Here is a 13,216-nt window from a genome sequence, read left to right on the forward strand (position 1 = left end):
TTAATTGTGGGACTTAATGAGGAAAATATTTCACTTTTCAATCTTCTCGAAGTGTTAAAATAGTAAATTTTGAAATATATTCTTACTCATCAAAATACAAGATCCAGAAATCAAACAATATAGCTTGGGAAGCTTAAAGCATGCTCTTCCAACTGTAGCAAGAAATAAAGGATTGAACGAGACACATTTGAGATATTTCCTCCTGAAAATAACCTAAAATTTGTACATAGAAAATTTTGGCAAACTTTTTCATCTAGGCGTCCAATCTTAACTAAATTTGATCCATATATAGAAATCACAGGTAGGAAGAACCGTCTGAAGTTTTGGTGTGAGTGGTTCATATGAAAAGTAGCAATGGCTCTCAGAATAGTGCGCAGTTTTTTAGCCACTTTAGAGGCGTGTATCTGTGTTTAGGTATGGCTAAATTCCTAATTTCTGCTATGGTGAGATTCAGCATAAAAAGTTGTCTATGTATATTAAAGCAAATGATCAAATGTATGCTGGAACTTTTCAAAAAGCATAGCAAACTTGTCACATTTGAACCTTCGCATGTGATGCAAAGATGAGTAGCTTCTCTTTAAAAAACCCTAAAAATTCAACCACTGAAGGCATTGGACTGAATTTTGGTGTACAACCATCTAAGATCATATAGAACCTTCACACCAAATTTCATTAGATTTGGAGAGGGTCAAGTGGGGGCACCTGGTCCCCGTGACGTGCAGTGACCCTATAATATGTGGCCAGCTGTGCCAGTAAAGTCATTCCTGAATATTTTCCACAGATGTGAAATAAAGGTACAAGAGCCTGCCAATTTAAAAATATGTCTTGCTTAGTATGGCCAGTTTTTCAATTGTTAATCATGTGCTGCTTGCTCACACCTGACGTTATCCAAATGTTCTCCCATTGCTTCCTTGTGCGACTCTCATACTGTGTGTCAAATGAATCCAACATGTTAGAACAGAAGTAATCAATGTGGTCCCTAATTCCCATTAGTGGGCATTTCAGCTTGCCTGGTGGACACTTGGTGGTAGGGATTTTGAAAACATTTTCAGTAGGTTTTCATAAAATTTTAACATAAAATATAAGTCCTGTAATTATTATTGAGTGCTTTAACTTGCAGGAATTCTGCTTTATGAAAGTTGTAAAGTAAAATTATTTCCCTACATTATAAATCGCCATTGCTGTGGAATTAGTGGGTGGCTAGAAAATTTTACCACGAAAAGGGCTTCAAAAGTGGGCAGAGGCAGATAAAAGGTTGACTACCCCTGCAGTATAATGAGCATCTATATTAAAATGAATTATAATAAATTATCTACAGCTACAGAATCAAGTATATTGTTCCTGACAGTGTTATAGGCCCCATCATTGCATTACTTCTCTTGATCTGTGGAGATAGAGACTGGTTCACTTATATGAAGCTGGCTCCCGTGATCTGTCTATTCACAGCGAGTGTTTCTTGCTTCTTTGCATGTGCATCCTCTTCCAAAGGCTGTCTTCCTTTGCTTTTCTGTATACACTCTACTAATCTCTCCTCTTCAGTGTACCATCACATATTCCTCCTTTTGACATTATCATCCTTTCTTTATCTTTTGTTTCCATTTGTATCTTGTGATTCCTTTTAGCGTCTGTGTCTGAAGCTCTGTAGTCAGCGCATCTGAGTGCCATGCATAGGTCCTGGGTTCAGTTCCCAACCCAATACTGCTAAGGATTTTTCCTTGGTGTGATGACTGGTGTCCATTCTGCTTCGTGAATCCAGTGGAGAAGCTATTTGAATGAGAATTAGAAACTCCAAGGTCTGGGAAGCTGACAGTGGCCAGGAGAGCAGCGTGCTGGCCCCGTGCCCCTTCATACCTCATGCGAATGATACCATATGGCAGAGGATATCATGAGGACATGATCAACATCATGTGGTCCTCTAGGCCTGGTCACAAAGTTAGTTAGCTTTAAGGTAGATTGCATACAAAAGTTTGAGAATCAAGATTTAGAAATATGCTGTAGGGAGATAGGGAGAAAACTGGCTGTGAATATTGCCTGTCATCCACCACCATTAACTGTTGTAAATACAGTGTGTACATAAAGTCTGGGAACACTTTCAATTATTTATTGCACAAAAACTGAACATTGTACAGATGTCATACATATTGCATTTTGTAAAGAAACTCTGAAAGTTTTTTTACAAACATTTGATACGCGAACCACCGATTTCTTTGGACTCCTTCTGAATGTCTCTCGTATGTACTCCACATCCATTTCACTCACACTGGGATGTCCACTTCTCTTTGCCGGGCACAAGCAACCCGTCCTAACGAATTTGTTGTGCCAGTGGTAAATGGCCTTCCTTGTTGGTGGCTTCTTACCATACTTGGTTCTAAACATCCGTTGAATAGCTGTAGCACATTTGTTTTTGTCGAACTCCAGCACACAGAAAGCTCGCTCTGCACCTGAATTCGCCATGTTTGTGACCAGTGCTGACTACTGGCAAGTTACTAAACTATGCTGTGGTGGTATATGGTACGTGATATCTGTACAGTGTTTGGTTCTGGTACAATAAATAATTGAAAGTGTTCTCGGACTTTATGTACACCCTGTACTCTCAGAAGCTTTGAGCTTCACTCAGCAGGCTGATGGTGATTGTGGCAGCGGTGGTGGTGGTGCTGGTGCTGGTGCTGGTGACGACGACGACGACGATGACTTGTTTTGAAACGCACATCCAGTCAGAATCAAAACATGAGTGCAATAGTAAGATGCAGAGTACTGTGCCTATTTCCATTAGAGATATCGAAAGAATTGTTTCTGAAACTAACATACAATGTGACATAATAACAACAGATGTTATGTAGGAACAGGAGCTTGTATTTGAGATCAAATTGTATTTTTGAATTGCTTATCATTCCTGTATCTTCCAATGTGACCTCTGCCGGCCGCAGTGGGTGAGCGGTTCTAGGCGCTTCAGTCTGGAACCGCGTGACTGCTACGGTCGCAGGTTCGAATCCTGCCTCGGGCATGGATGTGTGTGATGTCCTTAGGTTAGTTAGGTTTAAGTAGTTCTAAGTTCTAGGGGACTGATGACCTCAGATGTGAAGTCCCATAGTGTTCAGAGCCATTCCGGTGTGACCTCTGTTGATGCAGCAAAACTGGAAGATGGATGTGGAACTCTTGACTATAAAGTTTTGAGTATGGCTGGATGCAGCAGTTGAGAGGGTAAAGTGAAATACAGCCAGTCAGTTCCAGAAACAAAAGGTTTATTCAAACTCCAAAAGATAGTTAGTCAAGAAATCATTCACACGGGAGAATTGCACAAACATACCAATATTTGACCATCGGACAGACTCCTGTATGGATGACATAGTAATAAACATACCTGGCATAGAGAAACAACTGAAAGATTTGAAAGCAAATAAATCACCAGGTCCAGATGGAATCTCAGTTTGAGTTTACAAAGAGTACTCTGTGGCATTGACCCCTTACCTAGCTTGCATTTATCATGAATCTCTCTCCTGGCACAAAGTCCTAAGCGACTGGAGAAAGCACAGGTGACTCTAGTATGTAGGAAGGCTGAAAGGACAGACCCGCAGAATTACAGACCATTACCCCTAACTTCTGTTTGCTGCAGAATCCTTGAACATATTCTCTGTTCAAATATAATTAACTTTCTTGAGACAGAGTAGCTTATGTCCACGAATCAGCGTAGCTCATGCAAAATTCAGCATGCCCATTTCTCACATAATATACTACGAACAATGGATGAAAGGCAACAGGCAGATTCCATATTTACAGATTTCCCAAAAGCATATGACACGGTCCCCCATTGCAAGGTGTTAATAAGGTATGGGCATATGGAATAAGTTCACAGATATGTGAGTAGCTTGAAGACTCTTTAATAATAGAACATTAGATGTTGTCTTTGACAGTCAGTGTTCATCAGAGACATCAGTATCATTGGTAGTGTCCCAGGGAAGTGTAATAGGACCGCTGCTGTTCTCTATATACATAAATGATTTGGCGAACAGGGTGGGCAGCAATCTGCAGTTTTTTTCTGATGATACTTTCGTGTATGGCAAGTTGTTGAAGTTGAGTGACTGTAGGAAGATACAAGACTACTTAGACAAAATTACCAGATGGTGTGATGAATGGCAGCTAGTGCTAAATGTGGAAAAATGTAAGTTAATGCAGATGAGTAGGAAGACCAAACCTGTAATGTTCAGATACAGTGTTACTAGTGTCCTGCTTGACACAGTCAAGACATTTAAATACAGGTGTAACGATGCAAAGCAGTATGAAGTGGAACGAGCATGTGAAAAATGTGGTAGGGAAGGCGAATGGTCGACTTTGGTTTATTGAGAGAATTTTAGGAAGGGAAGGCGATGTTCTTTCTGAGAAGCACTATTGAGAAAATTTAGAGACCCCGCATTTGGAGCTGACTGCCGACCGATTCTCCCGCTGCCAGCATACACTATGCGTAAAGACCACGAAGATAAGATATGAGAAATTAGGGCTCATATGGTGGCATATAGACAATCGTTTTTCCCTCGCTCTGTTTGCAAGTGGAACAGGAAAGGAAATGACAAGAAGTGGTATGCCATGTACCATAAAGTGGCTCACGGAGTATCTGCGTAGATGTAGGTGTAGATAATTTTATGGTGGTATGTTAAAATTGTAGCCATAAAGCTCCAATGACAGAAAAATGTACCTCCATGATAGTAGAACTATACAATTCAAGCTGGTTGTCATTAGACAGTACTTCACAAATGTAACAAGTGAAATACTGCCTAATGACAATCAGAGTTATTTGCATGGTTTTACTATTATGGATGTGAATTTTATCTTTCATTGGCACATTTTTAGTTTTTAATGTATCTCCACAACATTATATGGAACCAGTGTAACCATTGATCTTTTGAAGAAGACTTTTTAAATATGTCAAAACATAGGCCGAGGAGTTTGAATGAACCCTTCATTTCTGCAACTGATTGGCTGTGTTCCACTTCATCCTCATCTCCACTATAGTGATATATGGACATGTACATTCAGAAAACCCAAAACTCAAATGTATGGATCGCAAACTAATACGCTTTAAATTTTTAGCTTCATGGAGAAGTGCTCATTAATTTTTCAGTGCGTTACATTTGTAATATGTGAGCTTGTGGAAGTTAGTGTTTTGTTGTTTGAAAAAAAAAAAATAAAAAAAAAAAAAAACTCCTATTGGAATATTACATGGAGGAGAAAGTAATTTATATTCAAATTGAAGCCCACTCACAATTGCCATGCCCCACTCTCCTCCCACCTTCTTCTCCCCTTCTAAAATGAAAATCAATCAAACTGAAGTTTTTATAATGAAGACAACAAACAGAAATATTTTCTTTATGTAAAGTAAATGCTTTTGAAGCATCTCTGGCTTAATAAAGAAAATCCTCCTTTAAATGCTTATATTGAAGGGGAGGGGGGGGGGGGGGGGGACTATTAAAAAACTAGATAGCACATCATCTTACATTGTTGAATTTTTGTATCTCATGACTATTGTTGAATTTTTGTATCTCATGACTAAGTTAATGTAGGAGTTAATGCAGTCAATACTAATCTTACTGCTGTTCTGGTTCCCTTTCCATTTTTTTCATTCAGCTTTTCAAGTTTAGTTTTATTTGATCAATTTATCTGTGATTCATGAAAAATTGATTTCAGGTACATGTTTAATCCAAAGAAGCTGAGAGAGGCTCATGAATATTGTCAGGAGAAAGCGAGACGTGCTTGCATAAGAAATGAAAATGTTATAGTTATTGATAACACTAATGTTCAGAAGTGGCCGATGGAGTACTACTTTCTGTTAGCGTTTAAAACTTGCTATACTGTTGTCCTAGTGGAACCGCAAACACCATGGAAAGATGATCCCCTTTTTTTATCAATTAAGAATCAACATAATGTACGAGAAGAGACTATTCAAAAGAAATTGGAACAGTGGGAAACAGTCTTGCCACTTTATTTTGGCTGGTTTCTGAATGAATCTGATTCTCGTATGCTGTTACTTGTTGGTCAGGCATATCTTGAAGAGTGCCTGAAGTTACCTGAATTTGAAGAAGATTTCCAGAGTTTTAGCTCATTGGAAGATAAGTCAGGTAATCACTTTTCATCATTTTTAAAACTATGTTTGGTCTCTTGAAATTATATACTGTCACACAATTCCACACATTCAGAATGTCATTAAAATGTAGATTGTTGAGAAAAATAAGAAGATTAGTCAAATCAAAACAAAAGTAAACTGTGGTTGTATGTTCTCATACTAGATAAATTGCTTATACATACCCCCATGAACCATGGACCTTGCCGTTGGTGGGGAGGCTTGCGTGCCTCAGCGATACAGATGGCCGTACCGTAGGTGCAACCACAACGGAGGGGTATCTGTTGAGAGGCCAGACAAACATGTGGTTTCTGAAGAGGGGCAGCAGCCTTTTCAGTAGTTACAGGGGCAACAGTCTGGATGATTGACTGATCTGGCCTTGTAACATTAACCAAAACGGCTTTGCTGTGCTGGTACTGCGAACGGCTGAAAGCAAGGGGAAACTACAGCCGTAATTTTTGCCGAGGACATGCAGCTTTACTGTATGATTAAATGATGATGGCGTCCTCTTGGGTAAAATATTCCGGAGGTAAAATAGTCCCCCATTTGGATCTCCGGGCGGGGACTACTCAAGAGGACGTCGTTATCAGGAGAAAGAAAACTGGCATTCTACGGATCTGAGTGTGGAATGTCAGATCCCTTAATCGGGCAGGTAGGTTAGAAAATTTAAAAAGGGAAATGGATAGGTTAAAGCTAGATATAGTGGGAAGTAGTGAAGTTCGGTGGCAGGAGGAACAAAACTTTTGGTCAGGTGATTACAGGGTTATAAATACAAAATCAAATAGGGGTAATGCAGGAGTAGGTTTAATAATGAATAAAAAAATAGGAGTGCGGGTAAGCTACTACAAACAGCATAGTGAACGCATTATTGTGGCCAAGATAGACACAAAGCCCATGCCTACTACAGTAGTACAAGTTCATATGCCAACTAGCTCTGCAGATGATGAAGAAATTGATGAAATGTATGACGAGATAAAAGAAATTATTCAGGTAGTGAAAGGAGACGAAAATTTAATAGTCATGGGTGACTGGAATTCGTCAGTAGGAAAAGGGAGAGAAGGAAACATAGTAGGTGAATATGGATTGGGGGGAAGAAACGAAAGAGGAAGCCGCCTTGTAGAATTTTGCACAGAGCATAACTTAATCATAGCTAACACTTGGTTCAAGAATCATAAAAGAAGGTTGTATACCTGGAAGAATCCTGGAGATACTAAAAGGTATCAGATAGATTATATAATGGTAAGACAGAGATTTAGGAACCAGGTTTTAAATTGTAAGACATTTCCAGGGGCAGATGTGGATTCTGACCACAATCTATTGGTTATGACCTGTAGATTGAAACTGAAGAAACTGCAAAAAGGTGGGAATTTAAGGAGATGGGACCTGGATAAACTGAAAGAACCAGAGGTTGTAGAGAGTTTCAGGGAGAGCATAAGGGAACAATTGACAGGAATGGGGGAAAGAAGTACAGTAGAAGAAGAATGGGTAGCTCTGAGGGATGAAGTAGTGAAGGCAGCAGACGATCAAGTAGGTAAAAAGACGAGGGCTAATAGAAATCCTTGGGTAACAGAAGAAATATTGAATTTAATTGATGAAATGAGAAAATATAAAAATGCAGTAAATGAAGCAGGCAAAAAGGAATACAAACGTCTCAGAAATGAGATCGACAGGAAGTGCAAAATGGCTAAGCAGGGATGGCTAGAGGACAAATGTAAGGATGTAGAGGCTTGTCTCACTAGGGGTAAGATAGATACTGCCTACAGGAAAATTAAAGAGACCTTTGGAGAGAAGAGAACCACTTGTATGAATATCAAGAGCTCAGATGGCAACCCAGTTCTAAGCAAAGAAGGGAAAGCAGAAAGGTGGAAGGAGTATATAGAGGGTTTATACAAGCGCGATGTACTTGAGGACAATATTATGGAAATGGAAGAGGATGTAGATGAAGACGAAATGGGAGATAAGATACTGCGTGAAGAATTTGACAGAGCACTGAAAGACCTGAGTCGAAACAAGGCCCCGGGAATAGACAACATTCCATTAGAACTACTGATGGCCTTGGGAGAGCCAGTCATGGCAAAACTCTACCATCTGGTGAGCAAGATGTATGAGACAGGCGAAATACCCTCAGACTTCAAGAAGAATATAATAATTCCAATCCCAAAGAAAGCAGGTGTTGACAGATGTGAAAATTACCGAACTATCAGTTTAATAAGTCACAGCTGCAAAATACTAACACGAATTCTTTACAGACGAATGGAAAAACTGGTAGAAGCGGACCTCGGGGAAGATCAGTTTGGATTCCGTAGAAATGTTGGAACACGTGAGTCAATACTAACCTTCGACTTATCTTAGAAGAAAGATTAAGGAAATGCAAACCTACGTTTCTAGCATTTGTAGACTTAGAGAAAGCTTTTGACAATGTTAACTGGAATACTCTCTTTCAAATTCTGAAGGTGGCAGGGGTAAAATACAGGGAGCGAAAGGCTATTTACAATTTGTACAGAAACCAGATGGCAGTTATAAGAGTCGAGGGGCATGAAAGGGAAGCAGTGGTTGGGAAAGGAGTGAGACAGGGTTGTAGCCTGTCCCCGATGTTATTCAATCTGTATATTGAGCAAGCAGTAAAGGAAACAAAAGAAAAATTCGAAGTAGGTATTAAAATTCATGGAGAAGAAGTAAAACTTTGAGGTTCGCCGATGACATTGTAATTCTGTCAGAGACAGCAAAGGACTTGGAAGAACAATTGAATGGAATGGACAGTGTCTTGAAAGGAGGATATAAGATGAACATCAACAAAAGCAAAACAAGGATAATGGAATGTAGTCAAATTAAATCGGGTGATGCTGAGGGAATTAGATTAGGAAATGAGACACTTAAAGTAGTAAAGGAATTTTGCTATTTAGGGAGTAAAATAACTGATGATGGTCGAAGTAGAGAGGATATAAAATGTAGACTGGCAATGGCAAGGAAATCATTTCTGAAGAAGAGAAATTTGTTAACATCGAGTATAGATTTAAGTGTCAGGAAGTCGTTTCTGAAAATATTTGTATGGAGTGTCGCCATGTATGGAAGTGAAACATGGACGATAACTAGTTTGGACAAGAAGAGAATAGAAGCTTTCGAAATGTGGTGCTACAGAAGAATGCTGAAGATAAGGTGGGTAGATCACGTAACTAATGAGGAGGTATTGAATAGGATTGGGGAGAAGAGAAGTTTGTGGCACAACTTGACTAGAAGAAGGGATCGGTTGGTAGGACATGTTTTGAGGCATCAAGGGATCACAAATTTAGCATTGGAGGGCAGCGTGGAGGGTAAAAATCGTAGCGGGAGACCAAGAGATGAATACACTAAGCAGATTCTGAAGGATGTAGGTTGCAGTAGGTACTGGGAGATGAAGAAGTTTGCGCAGGATAGAGTAGCATGGAGAGCTGCATCAAACCAGTCTCAGGACTGCAGACCACAACAACAACAACATACAAGAAGCTTGTGACTATTGTTTCCTAATGGGAAATTATGACAAATAACAAATATATGTATAACTTTACAAATGTGTTTCTGTGCTACCACTGTACTTGCGAGGGGAAGGCTTCAGATACGAACAACCAATTTGGCTAATATTTGGCAGGTTGCTTGTGTGCAACCTAAAATGAAAGACTTAAGATATTTTGGCTCAGTATCCTACCTCCCCCATTTTGAGACAACCCATATGTAAATTTTGTGACACATAATTGACTAATTGAAATGATTGGTAGATATTTGAAATTGAGGTTCACAAATGCGTATTTTCCCACAAATTGAGGGAAGAAACTGTTACGAGTGCTGTTTATGCACCCATAAAGTGAATGCTGTTCAACGAAAGTACCGCTAGTTTACCAACCAAGGGATCTGGCTGGGGAGGATAGAACCTATGTTTGATTCCCAAATGCATTCTGCAAGTATATTCCCCCCTGCCCCTATTGTAATTGATAGTAATAGGAGGGTTAATAACATGATCAGTAAGTAATAATTATAAGATAGGCAAATAAATTTTTGATGTGATATGGATTAGTAGAGAATTAAAATTTTAATCCTGCTTGCCTTACAATGGCTCTTTCACACACTCTGTTAAATGTCCTCAGCTTCCTTCAGTGAACTACATGGGTGGTACTTGTCATCTAAACATATGAAGCTATACACGTGTCACCAAGAACATCTAATGAATGAAATCTTCGCACAATTAAATCGTTCCTTCAGAAAATTTCACAAAAAACAGTATTGGTTTACATTTTAAAATATTTCATTTTTGTGAATTAATTTTAGTGTATAACTCTCATACAATTACATAACCTGAAAAATCGATTCAGAAAGTTGATCGTGAATTATAGTTTGAATCATTGTTGCACCCATGCAGTTGTGCAATTCCCACTTGGTTTCCAGAAGCGCATTGCAATTTTGAAACTAAAGTTCTGTACAACACTTCTCCGTAAATGAGCATAGCGCAGTTGGCTGTTGATGATCCTTTGGAAAGAATAGGCAGCAATATTATTCACAGTTGTTTTCATACAATGAGATTTGACATTTTAATGCTTTACTAATCCAAGTCGTTGGTGAAATTTATTTGCCTACCTTGTTACTATTCCCTACTGATTATATTACTAACCCACCTATTCTTACTAATTTTGATAGGGATGACACTATAAATAAAAAAGTGCAGAGTGCATTTGGAATCAAACAAAGGTTCTGCGCTCTCCACCCAAGTGCCTTGGTTGCTACACTAGTGACACTTTCATTGATTAACATAAACCTTTCTGGGATATAAGTGGCAGTCTTAACTTTTTGTTGCTTTGATTTATAGCAAAATTTGCATTTGCGGGCCACGTATATGATAATGAACAGTGCTCAGTTTTCAGTTACCTGCAGATCCTGTCACTTTTGATTCAGTTGTATACCCTGAACTTTAGGGACGGTTTTCTAAAAACCAGAGGTGTGTTGAGCCAAAATATCTTACAGTCATCATTTCATCCCCATTGACGCGCAAGTCGCTGAAGTGGCGTCAAATCGAAAGACTTGCACCCGGTGAATGGTCTACCCGACGGGAGGCCCTAGTCACACGACATTTACATTTATCTTTCATTTTGTACACAAGCAACCTGCCAAATATGATCCAAATCCAGTTAGTTGGCTCTGTCTAAGGCGTCTCCTTGTTAAGGAGGGAATGTATTTTTTATTGTACCATTGTTGAATATTTTCCATGTTACATGTGTGAATAATGTACATGGGAAGTGTGCATTAATTAACACTATGACTTCAGTCCATAGGAAGCTGAAAACTGTATTATTTGCAGAAACAGTTCTTAAAAATTTGTATGTGTGCGCCTGCAGAAGGCTTTACCTGCTACTTTTAATGTAAACTACTTTTTTGTGTACATTACAATGCTAATGATACGAAACTTATTGGTCTATGAAAATAGTTTACTGTGTGTGAATGACTGTAATTGAACAGTGAAGCATATATGGTCAAATTAAGTTTCTAGAGGATTTTTGGGACTAGTAAACACTGCTCCCTAATTGTACATGTTGCTGTGGCATTACTACACTTCATTGGCACAGGAGGATCTCATATAATCAAATTGCAGAGTTTGAACATTACTAATGATAAGCTTTTACAGATGTAATGTGCTTTGTTAAATTCATACAGAACACAATGCTATCAGGTATCTAGATGAGCCATAAATGTAGCAGTAGATAAAATAAGGTGTTAGCACCAGGCAACAGAACACCCATGCCTTGAATGGCGAGAGGAGGCCAAAGAGCTTCATCTTAAATGTCAGCACAGTGTTAGATTTCTGATCATGTGACTCACTTGGTCAGTGCTTAAGTGCCAGACTATGGTTACAAAGGTCTGGAGCTCAGTCCCCAGTCATCCAAGGATTTTTATCCCATACCTTCTGTTTCTTTCATGTTTGTCAATGTTGTTGTGAAAACTCCAGAGTTGCATTCTGAGTCCACATTAAACTATAGGTCACTTTATAACTGACTGGGCAAGTCACTTCAGAGATCAAAGGAAGCCCACAGCACAGCACCTCAAATAGGACCATGCCTAAAAAGCATTGTGGCGTCCAAAACAACTTTCTAGTTTACCTTATTGTCTGACCATACAGTTCAGTGGCACCTATTATGATCTTGTATGCACATTTTATTAGTTATTTATTGCTCTATTTCACTTTTAAGCTGCTGTTGTGTTGCTAAGTTGGATATATAGTATGAAATTGAAAATTTGTAAATTGTTAACTATTTTATAGTGTAATTTGTAGAATCAACTGAAATTTTAAAATTAAATGATATACAAAAAGTTTGAATAGGTACTTGACAGCAGAAACATGATAAGCTGTTTTAGAGTGGAAGGAAGAATCTTACTGACTGTAATGATTCTCAGAGGAGAAGCTGTTAGGTTAGATGAGAGTAAATAAAATCTGTGTTAATTTCTTCTGTAGCTGCTGATATGGGAATTGGTAGTGGCTGGAAATGGCAAATAATAAATTAATTACAGTTGTAGAAATCAGTCATCCGACCACAGTCAGTTCCTTGCAGTCACAGAGGCAGAATTAAGTGTCATTAAAGTCCTCTGTATCTTGACGCATAGGTTTCTCCTACAGGGAGAGAAATTACCAGTGTGAAGTGCTTGTGTTGCAGTGCTGACAGTGTGACATGTTTTAGTGAATATGTTTTATTTGTTGGCAGCAGTGCAGCCCCACAACAGCCTAAAGATTTGCCGTCTATTTTAGGTGGTGACATAGCACACATTTTAAAAGTTGTGAATTAACATGACTGTTCCCTAAACCCCCCAGTGGGTCCGGGGGTAAGAATAGGCCCGAGGTATTCCTACCTGTTGTAAGAGGCAACCAAAAGGAGTTTCACACTTTTCGGCCTTTATGTGAAAGTCCCTGCAGGGTATGACCTCCATTCTTCAAAATTTTCCTGAAGAGTGAGCCAATTGGGGAAGGGCACCGTACATGGTGCGTTGTGTCCATCGTGCATTGAGATCTTTAGCCCACTTTCTCGTCGTCTCATTTCAGTCCCACTCATTCTCCATCTCTTGGGCGAAGACACCTTCCTGGGTCTGTTT

General features: G+C 39.1%; 1 protein-coding gene across 5 annotated transcripts in view; it reads left to right on the forward strand.

Annotated features, from left to right (window-relative positions):
• The window catches only part of LOC124595601 (2',3'-cyclic-nucleotide 3'-phosphodiesterase-like), a 160,529-nt gene that overhangs the window by 30,790 nt on the left and 116,523 nt on the right, over positions 1–13,216 (forward strand). For all 5 annotated transcript variants that reach the window (XR_006978227.1, XM_047134404.1, XM_047134405.1 and 2 more), the window contains exon 5: positions 5,680–6,110. Coding sequence is in view for 4 of the 5 variants with exons in the window: in XM_047134404.1 (XP_046990360.1) it covers positions 5,680–6,110 (431 nt within the window). In the remaining variant the exon portion in view is untranslated. The remainder of the gene's footprint in view (positions 1–5,679; positions 6,111–13,216) is intronic.

Source organism: Schistocerca americana, chromosome 2 (genome assembly GCF_021461395.2).
Source record: "Schistocerca americana isolate TAMUIC-IGC-003095 chromosome 2, iqSchAmer2.1, whole genome shotgun sequence".
Taxonomy (NCBI): Eukaryota; Metazoa; Arthropoda; class Insecta; order Orthoptera; family Acrididae; genus Schistocerca; species Schistocerca americana.